The following is a 19587-nucleotide window of genomic DNA, read 5'->3' as shown; positions in this document are numbered from 1 at the left end:
GCGTGGGCGCCGCGCCGCCGTAAGCTCCCGAGCGCTGCCGCCGCCCGGCCCGTATTGCCTGGGGAAGCCGCGCACGCCGAAACTCTGCGGCCGGCAGAGGACGACAGAGGGCGCCCGCCCAGAAATGCGGATGAAGGCAAAAAGGAAAGTCCTCCTCCCAGGAATGGACTGAGCACTTGGAGAGCAGGTGGTGGGTTAGTCCCCCAAACCAGAGCCCTCAGAACCCTCAGAAATACTACTACTGCTGCTACACTCCATTCTAAGAAGGCATTGCTGAAATACACACCCTAATTTCAGAAATGTTAAAATGGGAAAAAATATAGTGCACCTTAGAATCTTTGAACTACAGGAGATGACACCCATTGAGCGGTGACTGCGTACCAGGCACTATCCCAGTTTCTTTGCATAGGTTATTTCATTTAATACTGATAACCTTAAGAGATGAAGAAACAGGTGCCCTCGTATTCCCATTTTAGAGATGAGAAAACAACCACCGAGTTCAGTCGCTAGCTCGAGGTTGCATAGCTATGAGCCCTCGCTCTCCACGAACTGGCCTGGTGTTTTCAGCCAGACCTTGGTGTTGCTAGGAGATGGCTGCATAAACATAAACATCAGACAAGACCACTCCATAATCATGTCTGAACACAGCCAAAAATGAACGTTGTACAAACCACAAAAATGGCCAACATCCCCCATCCTGGCTAATCTGAGTAACGCTTATTTCTTTACCAATTACAACGTTAGCCTCTACCTAGTCTTCCTCCGTCTAGATAAGATTTATTAACATATCCAACCTTAGAATGATACCCACTTCCTGACACATCCATTAGAGAGGGGATCTCCTCTTCCTTAAACCTTCCCAAATCACCTGACACTGGCCCAAATCCTATGATAAGTCCATTGTAACATCCTCTTACCCAGATGCCCCACAGTTCCCTGTGGTGTGCCTTCTCCTTCCAACAAGCAACAACCCACTTTTTTAACTACAGGTGTGTTCCTGGTGGTTTTGGCTGGAGAACATCAACAGCTAGTAAGCCACAATTGGGACCCAGGAAATCAATGACTCCAGAGATCTCTCCTCTCCAACCATCACCCTCCAATATATTATTCTGATGCCTGAATTGTAGAATTGCACTAGAACTGTACTGTCCACATGGAGCACTTGAAATGTGGCTGATCCAAATTGAGATGTGGTATAAGTGTAAAATACATACTGGATTCTAAAGACTTCGTACAAGAGAAAAAGGATGGAAGATATTTCATTAATAATTTTATATTGGTTACATGTTGAAATGATACTATTTTGGATATATTAAGTTAAATAAGATACTATTAAAATTAATATGACCTGTTTCTTATTTTTTAATGTACCTAATAAAAATTTTAAATTACAGATGTGGCTCACATGATATTTCTACCTGACAGTGCTGCGCTAGTACATCTTATAATGAAGTTAATAACATACATTCACAGATTTAATTATTCATATAGTCAACAAACATGTATTGTATACCTACTACGTGCCATATGCTGGCATGTAGAATAAGACATGGTTCTTCCAGGGCTTGTACAGTATAATGACCAGGCAGGCTACTGAACAACTCTGTTTAATCAGCAAAGATTTCTTGAGTGCCTGCTATGAGCTGGGTGTCAGTCTACATGCAGCAGTGCTCAAGAGAGGCAATCCCTCTACTGTTAGAACTTACATTCCACTGAAGGAGCCAGATAACAAGCAAAATAAATAAGTAAATAATATAGTATATTAGAAGTTAAATGCTATGGAGAAAGTAAAACAGGGAAGGGTGATAGGGACTATAGGTAGTGTTGCAATTTTAAGCAGAATGGTACAGTACGTGCAGAGACACTCTGCACAGATCCACCTTCAGGGAAGAAAAGTGGTCAGCTGCCAATCTCTAGCCTTCAGCTCCTTCATTCAGGGTCTGCCTCAGCTGCTAAGAGCTACCATGCTTCAGTCATGCCCTTCACGGGGCAGACCACATCCACTGACTGAACAAGACAAGAATATAGAGGCCTGACCACCAGGACTTACTGATGTGCAGTGCTTGCTCCAGAACTCTCTCCTGGACTGGACAAGGCTTTGTCAGGACTATACTGTGTCTGACTTCTCCTGTCTAATCCTGTTATCTCCCTCTCTCTTCATGAGTATTGATCCCTAGTAAATACCCTGTGTGCCAACTTCTATCACCATATCTGTTCCTGGAGGATGAGGATGCAACCTGAGACAGGTGGCCAGTGAAGGCCTCATTGAGAAGTGAAGTTTTGAGCCAAGAAGGAGAGGAGGGAGTAAGCCAGGTGGAAATGTGAGCAAAGTGCTGTCCTAGGAAAGGAAATGGCACATGCTAAGGCCCTGAGGTGAGCACATGCCTGGGGTTTTGTAGGAATAGGAAGGCAGCCAGCGAGGCTGGAACAGAGTGAGTAAGGGAGTGCAGACAGAGATGAGGACAGAGAAGTCACCAGACTGACCATGCCCAGCCTGAAGGCCATTGTGAGGACTTCGGTTTTCACTTTAAATGAGATGGGAAGCCATAGGACGGTTTTGAGCCAAAAACTGGCTTACTCTGCCTTCAATTTTAAAAGGCAAGAGTGGAAGCAAGGTATTAGTCAGGAAGTTAGTGAAATAAGGCAGTTGAGAGATGATGGTGGCTTTCTAAGGGTGCTGGTGTTGAGAAGGCATCAGATTCTACACTTATCTAGAAGGTGGAGCCAGTGAGATTTGTTGGATTTGGAATATGAAAGAAAGAGAAGAGTTGACACCAGGATTTGTGGGCTGAGCAGCTGGAAAAATGGAGCTGCTGTTTACTGATCTACAAATGATGTTGGAAGGGCGGGTTTGGAAGAGAAGGTGAGTTCAGTTTTGGACATAGGAAGCTTGAGATTCCCATTAAGTCTCCAAGTGAAGATGCTGAAGGTGCTGAGTAGACAGATACAGGAGTTTCAGGAGTTTTATATGCACTACTGAATGTTAGAGAGGTCTGGGCTGCAGCCATAACTCTGGGAGTTAGAGGAACATTGGGTAGAGTGTTCTGGGCAGCCCTCGGCGGGGTCAGCAGATGCTCACTGGTTGGCAGCAGAGTAGAGGAACCAAGTTTACACTTGATCTTTAAGGCAGCAGGATGGTCACAATTAAGTGAGAAGGAGGCTATCTACAATGAGTTGTTCAAAAATTCTGATCGGGACTTTGGCCTGTTAATGTAAATTAAAATGGAAATCAGGGCTGAAGAATCCCTGAACAGACAAAACCAGTCAGACTTGTAAGTGACCTTAACCTTGCTTAATTTGGAAACATAAGTGAAACTTAACCCGTGCTATTTCTTCTAAATGCCTAGATTAAAGAAAAACAAAACTGAAGCTCAACCAATCAGAAGCAGCCAATAAACACAATTGGACTAAGGACTTTCCAGACCAAATAAGGCCACTTTATAACTGTAACCAATCAAATACTTTCTTTATATCACTTCTGTGTTCACTCTATAAAAGCTTGTCTCTTATGCTTCTTCAGTGGAGCACCCAAAACACCTGGTTTGGAGCTGTCCAATTGATGAATCTCTGTTTACTCAAATAAACCCTAAAATTTTGTTTTGCCTCAGTTTACCTTTACCTCTTAAACAGGACTCATGTCTTGAGTTGTCCTACAAACAGAGAAGATAAGTCATCACCCAGAATGGTTCAATGTGAACAATAAGATCCAGATAACTCTCATCTAGCACAAGGGCAGTGAACTGACCTAAAAGATGTAAAGCCAGTCTGGCTTCTAGAAAAAGCAGCTGCTTCTTTGCGATTTCTTCCAAAATGCACTTAAAACGTCTTAGCTATAATATGTCTTGAAGGCCACTTATGTGAACAAATTCTAAGTGAAGTTCACTTTTATACCACATTTTGTAAAATCAGTGCTTAAAAACAAAACGATGTTTTTAAAAGTACATATATAGTATGACTATTTACTGCATGAGAGTACATGAAGTCCAGAAGGGAGTATGTGTATAAATAAAGAAGAGGTACAAAGGCAGAGCCCTTGGAAACATTTGGAGGTCTGGAAGAGAAGGAGGAGCCAGAAAGGAGGCTGGGAAGGAGGCCCCAAAAGGTAGGAGGAAAATGGATATACTGTGCGTTGTCCTGAAGGCAAAGGAAGAAGGTGTTCTAAGAAGGTGGCTAAACAGTGTCAAATGTGGTAGATTAATCGAAGTTTCCCCATGGAATGGTAGGGGCAAAATCTGATTGGAATGGGATCAAGTGGTGGTACTAGAAGATCTTAGAACTGACGGACTCTAGGTACATAGGGATAATTGATTTCTGAGCTGCCCTGCTGAGGTAGAAGGAGAAATCTACGAATAACGTTCTATAATTGACTACCAGCTATGTGATCTTAGACAAGTCACTTTACCCTAACTGTGAAAACAACGTGATCTTTGGAGTCAGAGAGTTTTGCTGCTAACTAGCAGAGAAATTTTTGGCAAGCTAGTTGGTGTCTTTGTAGACTTTGCATTTCTAAAGTAAGAAGAATAATATTACCTTTTATTGGTGACATAGGAAGCAGAGATTATGTATTATGTATGTATTATTGTTAACTTAGGTTCTTTACCTTGGCTTTGGTCTCTAAATTTCCGTTCTTCCATCATCTTCTCTGACTCTAAATACCTTTGTCTTATGCTACACTTCCTTGAGATGGTAGTTTATAATAAGGATAAGTACCATTATTTTTTCTTTTATCAAAAAGTTCCTACCTTTAACCTTTGGATAAATTAAGCTATGTTAGCTTAATGGGTTAATGTTCTAATCTGGCCTTGACTTGCTCTTCACGTTTCAGATACTTTGAGCGTAATGGCCAGTCTAGTCACTTGCCTGTTTGCAGTCAGGTCCACTGCCCTCTACCCTTACGCTGCTCCGTCTGTATTGCAGGGGGTTGACTGCTGCAAACTACATTTCCTGGATTCCCTAACCAACTGTCTTCCCGATAAGTCTGTACAGTGGAGGCAGTGGTAGGAGATTGGAGGGTAGAAGAAAAGGAGAATCCAGGGTATTTCTCCTTCTCTCTGCTTAGGGAGTGTCTTTCCTCTGCAGCTCCAGTTCCCACCAGATACTGCCTTCCTCTTTTGTTGCAGCCCTTGGGAGGCAGTCTCTGCTGGGTTTTCAGTCATGCTGGGCTCCCCTAACTCCTGCACTCTGGAGCCATCTCATCCCTTTGTCTCTCCAGTCCTGCTGTTGCTAATCTCTAGGTTACCCCATGGTCCCTCTGATGCCTTTCAGTTCTTCTAACACCTTTGTAACTAGTTCCTTGTATTAAATTCCTTCCATGGAACCATCTGGTGTGTGTTCTTTTTTTTTTTTTTTTGAGACAGTCTTACTCTGTTGCCCGGGCTAGAGTGCCGTGGCGTCAGCCTTGCTCACAGCAACCTCAGACTGCTGGGCTCAGGCAATCCTCCTGCCTCAGCCTCCCGAGTAGCTGGGACTACAGGCATGCGCCACCATGCCCAGCTAATTTTTCTATATATATTTTTAGCTGTCCATATAATTTCTTTCTATGTTTAGTAGAGATGGGGGTCTCGCTCTTGCTCAGGCTGGTTTCGAACTCCTGAGCTCAAACGATCCACCCGCCTCGGCCTCCCAGAGTGTTAGGATTACAGGTGTGAGCCACCGCGCCTGGCCCTGTTTTCTTGATTGGATGCTGACTGATACAATTACTGCCATATTGATACATAATCATATTGTCAAATGCAGTTTGGCCTAAAGCTGTCTCCATACATATTTTAAGTTTGGCCTAAAGGTTTCTCTGTACATGGTGAGCTGTAACCTAACTTGATGTATAAACAGCCTGTAACCTGTTCTCTTTTTCTTTTTTAGACGCAGAATCAAATCATAGCTATAACCTACTCTTGTAACAAGTAGCCGAGTCACAGGCAACCACAGGCAGCCAACTGTTCAAAGCTGGTTCAAATAATGCAACTGCCCAGCTGTAACCAATCCAGCTGTTTCTCTGTGCCTCACTTCCATTTTCTACAAGTCACTTTTTCCTTTTTCTGTCCATATATGTTGTCCAACTGTGTGGCAGCCCTGGAGTCACTCTAAATCTATTCTGGTTCTGGGGGCTGCCCGACTCATCGTTCTTTGCTCAATTAAACTCTGTTAAATTTAATTTGTCTAAAGTTTTTCTTTTAACAGTGTCATGAGGACTATTTGGTAGAACTCACTGAGCATATGACATCACATATGTAAACTGTAATGTAGTATTTAGGTAATTGAGCATTTTTAAAAAATAGATATGAACAACATAAGTGATAGTCTCAAAAAGAATAACTTATTCTCATGCAGTATCCAGATTCTTTCATTTACAACTTTTAATGGTGATAATCTGACTAACACTAATCAAGAGGAAATACTTTAAAAAAATCATCAGCATCTTTCAGCAGTTGTTATATATACTTTATCAATGTTTATCCATTCAGAACATATTAAATCTATGGAATAGACTGAAAATGGAATCTACGTTGATTTCTTGTTTGTGGACAAGCTTCACCTCCTTAGCCTTTGCCAAAAGATGTGGAGACAGTTTCATCCCAGAGAGGAAAGAAGACTTGGTGATCTCGTTCAGTAGTATTGCCAGGAGTTCTTTTAAACTGTTCTCTGGGCCTTACCCAAGGTTTACACTGAAAGCTAGCATAACAGTCACATTGCAAACAGCTCGAACCACTTTTACAATGCTTTATTTATTAAAAGAAAAAAAAAGCAAAACAAAATATAACCACACCAAACCAGTCTGACTCAGCTTTTATGTAAGCAACTCATGAGTTGTTTTACAGTTGCCATGGAAGCCCCAGGTTGAAGGTCATGTAACCTGAGCACGTCCAGATGAGCCCAACATGCAATACACAACAACCAAACATGCAACCACGGGAGGGACCTAAGTGCTTGGACTGAATTAAGGTGTGGACACCACATGGCAGGACCCAGAATCCAATCGGAGAGAGCCCTGGTGTCACTTCCTGGCAGAATCCAATCAGGTCATGTCTCATTACCCACTACTTATAAAACCTGACTCAAACCAGCTTGGGGAGACAGATTTGAGTGTTTCTTCCTGGCTTCTTGCTAGTAGACTTGCAATAAAGCTTTCCTTTGTCAAAGGCTGGTGCCATGGAACTGGCTTCTATGTGCATCAGACAGTGAGCCCATTGATTGCTCAGTAACAAAAACAGTGTTTGAAGTTTAAAGATTATAGTCATAGTGGTCTCATATCTCCACTTATTTTACTTATTTTTATAACACTTTAAAATATAAAATATTCCTCTTTCTACAATAGGTGTCCCTCTCACTCAGATGTGAGCATTGGTTGGTTGAGCAGAATCATCACAAAGGTAAAGTGAAGACGCTGCACTCAAGATCCTCTACTGTGATATTTCCCAACCTTGTTTCTCAAAAGTATCTCTAATGACAGGAAAGACAATCTGTACCTACAGGGATTAAAGGGTGGAGGCAGTTTTTGCTTTTTGGAGGGGAATTTACTAAGTCATAACCATTCTTGCCTGGATGCCTTCGTATATGCTATGGAATGTTGTTCTCTTCTCTGCTTCTCTACATGTAGCAAAATCTCATGTTTCCCTCTACACCCAGAACTCTGAGGCCTTAAGTCTCAGAGGGTGAATATGGACTATTTTTTATTTTGCCATATTCACCCAACTGATTTGATGCAAATATATTAATTAATAATTATCTGTTGCTCTGTAATAAATTACTCCAAAACTTAGCGGCATAAAGCAGCAAACATTTGTTATCTCACATAGTTCCTGAAAGCCAGGAATTTGGGAACAGCTTAGCTGGGTGACTGTGGCTGAGGGTCACTCATGAGGTTGCAGGTAAGGGGGCCAGAAGGTAGTCGTCTGAGGGTTTGGATGGGCTGGAGGACCCATTTCCAAGATGGCTCCTTCACATGGCTATTGACAGAAAGCCTCAGCTACTCACTAAGGGAGCCTTTCCACACGGTTTCTTGGGACTCCTCATAACACGGCAGCTAACTTCCCAATGGGAGAGTAATCAAAGAAATACAAGACATCTGATAAAAATGGAAACTATGATGTATTTTATTACCTAAGCTCAGAAGTGATACAACCAATCTAGTACAACGTGGGAGGGGACTATAAACAGGTGTAAATACCAGGAGGTGGGGATCGTTTGGAGCCATTCTGGTGGCTGCTATCCCATCAAGGAAATTTTTATTTCCATAATTATGAATTAAAGTGTTTATAAAAGAATTATACCAACATCAATACTTTTCTGAGAAATTGTTTCTGGAGCAAACTTCATTAAGCCAGTTTAATTTCTTGATCAACTTTCTATACAGCACAAATAGCCTATTTCTAACTGTTTGTACTTTCATTCTTATATTTCTTAATGTATATTCATGAATCTTGTTCCTATATTTATTTCATAACTAAGATTTTATTCACTGCTCAAGGCTTTTGCGAATTAGTTTTATTATCATGAGTTTTCTTTTGTGGCTATTATATCTGCCAAGTCAATTTTTTCAAAGCTAAGTCCTATAGATGTAACTTTGGTGAAAAAGATTCAATTCTATATCAATATTTATCAGCAACCAAATTTTTAAATTTTGAACAATTTTAACTGTAGTAAGTTTTATTTTATGGCAGTTATTTCTGTCTGTAACTTTTTTTATGACTAGGATTAAAGTCCACTATTTTGTGTTTATTCCTTAGCTCATCTATGAAATAGTTGGAAGTAACCTGAGATGGTTCAGAATTGCTCTCCTGTCCAGGAAGGGACTATTCTAAAGCTAACTTTGTTCTCCTTCATCTTTCTGTGCCCTATGTTCCAATTGCCCTCACCATCACTGAAAAAATACATAAACAATATCTCTGGGGTCAAAATACAAAGGGTCAAAATGTTCCCCAAGGGTTAAAGTGAACCCTTAGCACCTCACCTTCTCCTCTTCCTAAGTGTGACTTTGGTCACTCTTCCATCTGACCTTGATCCACTGAAAACCAGAAGGTTGTTGACATTGGTGAGATTTGATTAAATTAGGGCTAACAGCAGGTTAAAGGAAAATCAGGTTCTTGAGGGCAAAAAACCACACTGGACTTTTTCTTCCTTAGAGTTTCTGGACCTGGGTCCTGGAACAAAGTAGTCTCCTTAATTCATGTTTATTGAATAAATTAACAAGTGTATAACAAATTGTTAAAAACCAGTTAATTCCTGGACTCCACAAGGTATGTTAGTGGGAAAAATCTCTTGAGAGTCTACACTTTTTTTTAAAATTTGCAAACCATGCTTTCATTATTGTATTACTGAGAAACTCAATACAAAGGCACTTCAGTTTAACTTAACATTAATATGCTACAACTAGCTTTAGATTATTTCTCCCAATCAATGGTATATTGCAGAAATTACAGTGCCATGTGCTTTCTTATAAACCACTTATTTGACTGATGTTACATGAATTTTCAATACTTTACATACAATGTAACACAAAGGCAATCATAATCTCCTCTCACCCCTTCTTAGAGAATTTGCTTCAGCCACAGATCCATTGGCTTGTTTTGTGATGTGTGCTGAACCCCTCTTTTGCTTTCTCCCTATTGAAAGGCAAGCTAAGAAACCCAACTGAGTTGTATGATCCTGGTATTGAAGATTCTCCAAGCTAAGTAGTAACATGCTTTTGGTCTGTGCTTCAAGAAGACGGATGTAGGTGAGCTGTGTCTGGGGAAGGGAGGAAGGTGCAAGCCTGTTTGAAGCCAATTACAATAACCAGGGGAAAAGGTAAGGAGAGCCATCAGGTACCTGCTATGGAAATAAACTGAAAATGCACTTGGTAACTGGACAAAAGAGGGTTTTGGTGGAAACAGGAACAATCAAAGATACAGGAGTCCAATCTGTATGGCTGCAGGGGACACTGATGCCTTTAATAAGCAGAGAAACCACAGAAAGCCGTGCCCCTTTGAGCAACTAGATGTTCAGCAGGCAACTCAAAATTGAGAATTCAAACCAGTTTCCCTTTGTGATTTAATATAAGACCTATAAAAATTATACTGTATTAACAGTTTGGTAGGAAAGCAATATAATACCATTTCCAAAGAGTGTAAGATAAAGATGAAGACCAAAAAAAAAGAGAACTACTTATAATTCCACTGTCATTGCTTTGATGTACTTTTTTCCTCAGTCTTTTTCCCAATGTTTTTAAAAAACGTTCTGTTAGATTGCTTTTCAATAAAAATTTTAATTTTGATAAGCCAACATTTCTGAGTCTAGGGCTTCTGAAAATAAGGCTTTTGGAGATGTGCTGGGTTAAAAGAAGAAGCTCAGTAAATATTTGCTCAGTAGTGGCTGGACTGATGGTCTGGAACTCTAAAACTAAATATAAGCAGAAAATGTTTTAGCTTTTGAGAATTTAGGTGTTTTTTTTTAACCTGAAAGTGAAACAGGTTTTTTGTTCTGCTTTAATGAGAAAAGAAGGCATAAGAGAGCAACTGAAGAAATAAGAGAGCAACTGAAGGAACAAGAGAGCAACAGACCGCGAGAAGAGACTTCTGCCAGAAATTCCAGAACCCCAAAGCCCTTTAAACTGGCTCATCTGTACATAACCTCAAGGTGGGCGAGCACCAGCGCTTGCGCACTCGCAGTGAGACCGCAGCCGTAGTCGCCCCGCCCTCAGGTGCTGTCCCCGCCCCTGCTCTCTCTGCGCACGCTCCGATTCCGGGGGACCTGTGTTCCCGCAACACCAGCTCGACTTTTTTCCTTCCGTCCTCCATTACTTTCTCCCCTGCAATGGCGTCTAGGCTGGTGAGTCTGCTCCAGCAGGGGCCTCACTGCCTCCTGGCTCCGGCAGTCCCCCTGCTCGTCCCGCCGGTTCGAGGAGTGAAGAAGGGATTTCGCGCCGCCTTCCGCTTCCAGAAGGAGTTGGAGCGGTGGCGCCTGCTGCGGTGCCCGCCGCCGCCCGTGCGCCGGTAGGAGCCACCTGGAGAAGGGGCCGGGGTGCCGGTCGGGTACACGGGGCCTCCTCTTCGCAGCTTCGGACAGGCGGCGGATGCCCGCCTGGCTTGAACCTTAGGAGGTTTGCCATAGAGACACCCATGGGACTTGGGCACATGGCCTGAGGCAAAGAAAATGGATTTGTGCCGCGGGCGGTAGCGCCGGGCTGTTCCCGATGCTTTGGAACTCCCATTTAGAATCTGCTGAAAATTGTGAGAAGTGAGGTCGGCTGGAGGGTAACCTTAACATGAGCCTGGGGGTTGTAGCTACCGTTTTGTGATGCCTGAGAATTCTTCGGGTACGGATAAGAGGACAGGAAGCATTCTGCAGCATTGCGAATTAGGGAGAAAAGATTTAAGTATCTACAACCACAACTCCACTGTCTAGAGTAAAAGAAAAAAAGGTTAGCTTTAGGTTTTTGCCCTGATTAATCTTGTTCCAGTAGCAGAAGGTTTGGCAGAAAGAGACGCAGGTTTTCATAGCTCCAAAGGAGATCATACTTATGGTCCTTTATCTTGCCTTTTCTGTTTAATAATGTGTTTTTTGAGATGTCATGACATTACAAATAGGTATACCCCACTCTTTTTTTATGGCTCCATTTATGGGCAATATGAACTCCATATTATTGGTGTTACAACAGATGTAACAGTGAATATCCATATTTTATCCTTCGGAACTTTATGTATGTATGTATGTATGAAGTTTTGATAAGTTTAATATTGCCCCCTCAGAAAATGTTGATCCAGTTTATACTCCCACCAGTAGGAACATTCTTCTAACACAGAATATTATGTTGTTTTCCATATTAGCAAAAAATAAAATCTCTTCTTATTTCACATTTCCTTGCTTATTATAAGGTTAGGTATTTTTAAGCTTTTGAAGTTGGGAGAAACTTTATGGATTGTATAGATTATATAAGTCTATATATTATGTAGATCTTCTGACTTTCAAACCAGATCTTTATACTTTAGTGCTCTTTTTTACTTAAAAGGGCTTTATTCTGGGTTTATCTTTTTTTAAAAAGAGATTTTAGTTCTTGGAAATGATTATGAACTTTTAACCTCTGTATTATATATTGTTGCCAGATTATTTAATTACTAATTTAAATGGATATTTTCAAAACTTAATAGAATACAAACTACAGTTAGCCCTTTGTATCCATGGCTTCTGCATGTGGGGATTCAAGGAACCACAGATCGAAAATATTGGGGGGGAAATGGTTATGTCTGTACTTAACATGTACAGACTTTTTTGTCTTGTCATTATTCCTTAAACAATAAAGTATAACAGCTATTTACATAGCATTTACATTGTATTGGGTATTACAAGTAATCTAGAGATAGATGTGGATAGGTTATATGCAAATGTAGGCATACCTCGGAGATATTTTGGATTTTGGTTCCAGACCACCACAATAAAGCAAATCACATGAATTTTTTTGATTTCACATTGCTTATAAAAGTTTTGTTTGTGCTGTAGTCTGTTGAGTGTGCATTAGAATTTTGTCTAAATAAACAATCTGCATATCTTAATTAAAAAATACTTTATTGCTAAAACAGTGCTGACACAGATACAAAGTGAGCACAGGCGAGGTTGCTGCAAATCTTCAGTTTGTAAAAAAAATGCAGTGTCTGTGAAGTGCAACAAAATGAAGCACAATAAAATGAATAAGATATGCCTGTATTACACCATTTTATATAAGGGACTGGAGCATCCATGGATTTTGGTACATGAGGGGGGGCTCTGGGAACCATTCCCCCATGGATATCGAGGAGCAGCTATAAATATGATGTACCTGTTTGTGTCCTGAATCTGTGAAGTTATAATTCATGTCTCATACCTAGGTATAAAGCATAGTTCCATGGTTAAAAGAGAAATAAAGAACCTAAAAATTAGGATAATGGTTTAGTGGCAGTTGGGCCAAAGGGAAAATTAATCTAACTATGACTATAACAAAGGATTGTCAGTATTCATCTGACTTAAGTTTGAATACTTAGCAGAGCCTGGCATTAAAAAGAAACAACCTTTTTTCATTTCCTTTATATCATTAATGAGACAGGGTCTTGCTCTATCACCCCAGCTGAAATACAATGGTGCTATTATAGTTCACTCTAACCTCCAACTCCTGGGCTCAAGTGATCCTCCCCCCTCAGCCTCCCAAAGTGCTGAGATTACAGGTTTGAGCCACCACACCTGGCCTCACAGTGAAAAATTTTTACATCATAGTAACATGTTCTCTTTACCATCACTTACTGTCTTTATGTTTTCAGTTCAGAGAAGCCCAACTGGGATTACCATGCTGAAATACAAGCCTTTGGACCTCGGTTACAAGAAACCTTTTCCTTAGATCTTCTTAAAACTGCATTTGTTAATGACTGCTATATTAAAAGTGAGGAAGCCAAACGCCAACAACTTGGGATAGAGAAAGAAGCTGTTCTTCTGAATCTTAAACGTAATGAAGAACTGTCTGAACAAGGGAAATCTTTTTCTCAAACTTGCCTCACGAAATTTCTTGAAGATGAGTACCCCAACTTGCCCACTGAAGGCATCAAAGGTCTTGTTGACTTTCTCACTGGTGAGGAAATTATTTGTCATGTTGCTAGAAACTTGGCTGTGGAGCAGTTAACGTTGAGTGCCGAATTCCCAGTTCCCTTGCCTGTATTACAGCGTACTTTCTTTGCGGTAATTGGAGCCCTCCTACAGAGCAGTGGACCTGAGAGGACTGCACTTTTCATCAGGGTAGGTAATTATTAATTGCACATGCTTGAGGTGGAGAGAAGGAAAAATTTCCTTTTGTAATTCATTTCTTTGATATATCACCTTGGAAGTGAATTTTTCTCCCAACAAAAACTGAAAAAGACCTAAAGCTTTCTGGTAGGGCCTTCATTATTCCAGCTGTCTCTTATTGACAGCTGTCCTCACATCATCAGAAGTGAACATGAAATTCTGGGTTGTGACTTGTGAAGGACTGTAAGCTGTGTCATCTTTAGCTTTACGTTCTCAGGGCCAAGGATAGTTGCCTGCATGGTAGATACTCAGTAGATGTTTGGTGAATGAATTGAGGTCAAAGGACACTATGCAAAGGCCTAGCATGGTTAGGAGCTCCATGCTTAAGTATTAGCAGCTGTTCTGCTTTTCCAAGTGATAAGTCTTGGGTTTCTCAGTCTCTGTGATAAATAACTATTTGTTAGCTAGTAGCTTAGCTAATTAAAATTCTTACATAACTGGTACATTTTGACTTTCCTTGTCCTTTTAAAATTTATTAACTGGGAGAAGTTTTATCCTCTGCCATTGGATGAGAACATGAGTTTTTGTTCACTCTTCAATAATAGAGGGTCTACACAATCTTTCTAAGTAATAAACACAGTCTCAATTCAGACATTTGAATGTCAAGTTCTTTAAACCAGCACACATGTTGTTGGACTCTATTAATTTCATTTTGATACCAAATTTGATCATTTTGTTAGCGAATGATATCTGTGTTTACCAACACTTCAAATTTTGTTCATTGGTAACACCTGTCTTCCTCCTTCCCTAGTTAGATAGCTTTTTCTAAAGAAATTCTCAAAGTCCTCCTTGATTTCTATTCTCTTTATCCTTATATCCTCTGTTGGGTTTTAAAACTGTCGAAACAATATTTGGCTGTGACTTTGAAATTTCCAAAAGGTAGTCTTGAGACCGTTTTGGAAATAGTTGTTTACCATATTGTAGTGTGTTGCTAACAGTTCTAATTAAAGATCCAGTTAAACACAGATAATTCAAATGTCTGTTTCTAAGTCAAGAGCTTGAGTGTCTCCTGTAGTAGAATTGACAGGTTTGGATTATCTTCATTCGTTCATTTATCCACCTAGTGTTGAGTGTCTTATTATGTGCCAAGCACTCTGCTGAGCTCTGGAGCCACAGACTAAATAGGCATCGATCCTGCTCACAGCTCATTAGACAGATGGAGTGGAATGTGGGAAGTGCTTTCATAGTAGTATTAAGGTTCAGAGGGAACTTAGAGAAGGTAACAACCAACTCTGTCTAGTAAGGAAGGTTTTACAGAAGTGACATTTGTCCCTAAAAAGGACATTTTAAGAAGATGCGTCAAGGATGAGCTTGTGCTTGGGAACTGCAATTAATTTTTCCTGGCTTCATATTACATCCGGAGGAGTGGTCAAAGATGAACCTTTGAGAGCCAGTATGCAGACTATGTAACATTGTCACCCAGAAAGTGGTTTGGACATTTAGTATCAGTAGCATCACTGATAACTTGTTAGAAATGCACTTCCTCAGGCACCACCTCAGAGTACGTGTCTGGGAGTAGGGCCTAGGAGTCTGTATTTTAACTAGCTCTCTTGGTGATTTTTCTGCAGCCGGAAATTTGAGCAGCACTCAGCCATAATAAAGATCTATTTGATGATCTTGTTTACAGACAGCTGGAAGAGTTCTAAGTGGGAGATTCTGTGATCAGTTGTTCATTTTAGAACATCATTTCTTCATATTGCCTCCCTATCCTGGGGAGATGGGATTAGAATATTCAACCCACAGCCTACTAAAAGTTCCCACGAGAAATTAATAAGACCAGGAGCAAATAGGAAAAAATAGGAGGTAGTGGAAGGTAATCACACCAGAAAAGTTGAGATTTCTTTCTTTATTCCTAATACTAATATGTTAGGCATTGGAAAAGAATCGTTGTTCCTTACCCTCCATTTGGTTATTCAGTATGGTGGATGACAATTCAGTGATTCATATATACATGCATATACGTATGTGTCCCATAAGACACCTCTACTTCTGTACATTAAAACATTCAAAATCCCCCACTGAGAATGGGCTTAATAAATATTTTTTATTAAGCAAGATGAAGTAGAGCTCTAGTGCTTGGAGGACTATTGTAATGACATTGCTTTTATTTCATAAACTAAGGGATCTTTTAAAATTTCTTCCGTCCTGCCCTCATTTATCCGTCCTCTTACCATATTACTAATGTTTGTTGACACAAGTAAATTATGATATATAAATTGTTGTGAAAATTAATGTTTGTTTCTATAGTTACTGTTCAACATAATTAAATTTTTTACTGGCAAAATGAATTCTGCTTTGAATGTTCATAATTTGTTTCTCAGTTTTCTTAGTCTTATAAAGAAGTATTAATAAGTCATGGATTTAAAAGGCAGTTTATGTTAAAGTATTATTTAAATGATTTTTTTTTTAAAATCATCAACTTAATGGACGAAGTATTATATCTGGAGATCCTGAATGCCTTTTGATATGAGTTTCTGCCAGAAGTTTTTACTGTTTGTTCATTAATTCAACTTTTTAAATCTTTTTTTCTTACTGGTAGGAATATAATTTTAAATTATAAGATAGGATTGTACCTTGTATGGAATTCTCCTCATGATATTGCTTAAAATAGACAATTTTCTCAGGCTTTCAAAATTTTTTATACAACTATGATTTTTATAATAAAATTTACGTGAAAAAACTATGGGATTGAAAAAAAATAGTTCATTTTGTCTTTTGTTTCCCATTAAGTTTTAAATTTCTGTTAAAAATATACCTTGTGGTTTTTCTAATTCAAACAGCATAAAAGAAAGGACTTTGAATTGTGGTCTTAATGTTTTTTATACTAATTTAAATGTATAAATTGTATTTTTATATGCAGGACTTCTTAATTACCCAAATGACTGGAAAAGAGCTCTTTGAGATGTGGAAGATAATAAATCCCATGGGACTATTGTTAGAAGAATTGAAGAAAAGGAATATTTCAGCTCCTGAACCTAGACTTACTAGGCAGTCTGGAAGTACCACACTTCTGCCTTTGTATTTTGTTGGCTTATACTGGTTAGTGAAATTTTAATCTTAACTTCACAATTTTGATTGGAAGCCTTAAAAAGAAACTCTTCATATTCCACAACATAAGGAATGTTGACATTCCTTAACAATAACCTCTCCAAATTCCTTTATATACCCTCTAACTGCATTAAAAGGTTTTTAAAAATCTCTTCCTCATGATTATCTATTTATGTTAACATTATTTCCTTTTCTGCTTGTCATTCTTAAGGGGAAGGTAAGTAATATATGTTTTGCTAATGGTAGCTTTTGTTGGCCAACTATTGTAGAATTTCATAGGATATATGTTAACCTAAATTTTTCATGTAAAAGTACAAGTTTTGACTCATACGTGTTATAGATTTAACCTTAATCTATCCCTGTCAGTAGCTTCAACTGAGCTTAGACCTGGGAAAGGAAGGGCTTAGTTATCCATAAAAATGTAAATTTCAAACCATGTTGAGAGTTTTTTAGTTTTGTAAATAAAAACTGCCCAAAATTAATTTCAGGTGTTGAGATTAAAGTGTTAAATGTAAACATTGAATATTTAAGATAGCTAGATTAAAATTTAAGTCTTTTTCTAATCTTATCACAAAAGACTTATGGATATAAAAGCAATGGAAAACATCACAAAAGAGAAAATGTATAGTGTTGTAAAAATTTTCATCATCAGTTTTAATTGAAGTACAAAGCCGAAATAATGAGATACTCTTTTTTTGCTTATCATATTGGCAAACCTTAAATACATCTTTTATCATCAATTCATACAGTGCTGGTAGAAGAGAAAAATGTACAATACTATGCAAATAATTTCAATAGAATGTCAAGAATCTTTAAAACTTGCACGTACTTGGATTTGGTATTTCTACTTTTGATTGTCTGTCTTAAGATTGCCGACAAAAATTTGTGAACAAAGGTGTTCATTTCTTTTTTACTTTTTACTACCTCATACCTTGAATGGTACCTGGGAGACATGGTGGCCAGTAAATAGTTATTGAACTAATAAAAATGAGAAGTAAGTTTGGTATCCAACACAAGAGAAATGATATATGCACATGATAGAATAATAGTACAGCTACTACAGGTGACATTCTTAAAAGAATTTTTAATGACATTGAGAAATTTGGGAGAATGATCTTTTATCTAAAAAAAGTATGAAATAATTTGCCATATTATGTATTAGTAACAGTGATTGCCTTGGGTGTAGTGTTTTTCTAGATTTTACATAATGAGTTTTTAAAAGATGATCAGTGATATAATAATCAACATCATTAGACTAGAGACATAAATCTGTGCATGAAATTTACTTAGGTGATTTTCTCTATTTTCCACTTCGTATAAATATGTTTGTGTTTATTATTATGAAGTTTAACTTACGTGATTAACTATTGTTTCATTTCAAATTACTGTCAAATAACAAATGTTTTAGCAAATTGCTTCCACATTGTTGTTCTTTTACTTGTGTAGCTTCACTCATTTTTCTTTAGTTCTGGTAGTCTTCACTTTCAAGTTGACTTACATTGAATCCCAGTTATTAAGTGGAGTTGCTGTAAAGGAAACTTTCAGAAAGATGCCTCTTTTAATTGCATAGGTGAAATTTTAGGTCAGGAAATTTGCAGTTAAAGAAGTAGCAAAACAAATAGGATTATAGTTATTTAATGTGCACATCCTTTGCCCCCTTGCAGAAACATTTTTACATTTTTAAAGAAGATAGCTAATTATGATAAGAGAAATATCAGTAAAGCAGAGGAATACCTGTTTTAGTTTTATCTAGTTTTAATAGAACACTGGTAGCCAGCATTTAATGTTTACTGTGCTACGTCTGTCTTTTGGGAATAAATTAGAGTGGATTATAGATATAGAAAATGATTTTTAAATCTAGCCAGTTTTGAATCTAAAGTTCTCAATTTAAAATACAGAACTGATTTCTCATTTGTGCCAATGTTTAAATGACAAAAGGCACAATTTTTTAACAGAATCTTTCCTTATGTTATATCACACATTCAAACATTCAAAATGAATTACAAATAATTTAGTTATAGTTCCTGAGAATATTTATAATAGTTTCAGATTTTTATAAGAAGATATTTATATTTTTCCAGTTTTCTCATCAGTAATTAAACCCATACTTACATAGGTACGCATTGCTTTTTTGCCTTTAAAAGTACTGAACCTAGAAAGTTGTTTCTATTTCTCTGGAAATGGAAGTGTATCTTTGTCTAATTACCATAGATAATGAATTTGCAACAAAACTAGTTAAAATCTAAAAGGTGATGTATCTAAAGCTATTGTGTTGTGTCTGGTGTTTGTTGTTACCAAAATATATAAGATTTACAGGGCATAACTGCTTTGTGTACTGGGTCTTACTGTGTACCACACAATTTAAGGCTAGTGTTTGTTTTCTTTCTAGTGATAAAAAGTTGATAGCAGAAGGACCTGGGGAAACAATATTGGTTGCAGAAGAAGAAGCTGCTCGGGTGGCACTTAGAAAACTTTATGGCTTCACAGAGAATAGACGGCCCTGGGACTATTCCAAACCTGAAGAGAACTTGAGAGCACAAAAGACCATCACTGCCAGCTAGCCAAGTCAGAGATATGGCAACCCGAAATTTGTGAGCAAAACAATGAGACAAATGTTAAAGGTGTTTCAAGTTAGGCATTTTCAAAATTGTAAAGAAATACGTTTTATTCTTCATACTGTGTTCTAAAATTAAATAAATATTAATCAAGTCAGAGTATTTTGGTTTTGTTTTTTAAAAATCTTTTTTTTTGTTTAATCAA

General features: G+C 38.5%; 1 protein-coding gene across 1 annotated transcript; it reads left to right on the top strand.

Moving 5' to 3' along the window:
- The first annotated feature begins 10712 nt into the window (after positions 1 to 10712).
- On the top strand, positions 10713 to 19544 carry MRPL44 (mitochondrial ribosomal protein L44). The gene is made up of 4 exons (XM_045559104.1): positions 10713 to 10967; positions 13263 to 13731; positions 16640 to 16818; positions 19217 to 19544. The coding sequence occupies exons 1-4, from the start codon at positions 10789 to 10791 to the stop codon at positions 19386 to 19388; spliced, it is 999 nt and encodes a 332-aa protein (XP_045415060.1). The 5' UTR covers positions 10713 to 10788; the 3' UTR covers positions 19389 to 19544.
- The last annotated feature ends 43 nt before the right edge of the window (positions 19545 to 19587 follow it).

The sequence above is a fragment of the Lemur catta genome, chromosome 8 (assembly GCF_020740605.2).
Source record: "Lemur catta isolate mLemCat1 chromosome 8, mLemCat1.pri, whole genome shotgun sequence".
Classification (NCBI taxonomy): Eukaryota; Metazoa; Chordata; class Mammalia; order Primates; family Lemuridae; genus Lemur; species Lemur catta.
This window is presented reverse-complemented; position numbering and strand designations above follow the sequence as displayed.

Coding starts and splice junctions, on each gene's coding strand:
- MRPL44 (XM_045559104.1), top strand. CDS start 10,789: ATGGCGTCTAGGCTGGTGAGTCTGCTCCAGCAGGGGCCTCACTGCCTC. Junction 13,732..16,639: donor GGACTGCACTTTTCATCAGG/GTAGGTAATTAT, acceptor TTTTATATGCAG/GACTTCTTAATTACCCAAAT. Junction 16,819..19,216: donor TATTTTGTTGGCTTATACTG/GTTAGTGAAATT, acceptor TTTTCTTTCTAG/TGATAAAAAGTTGATAGCAG.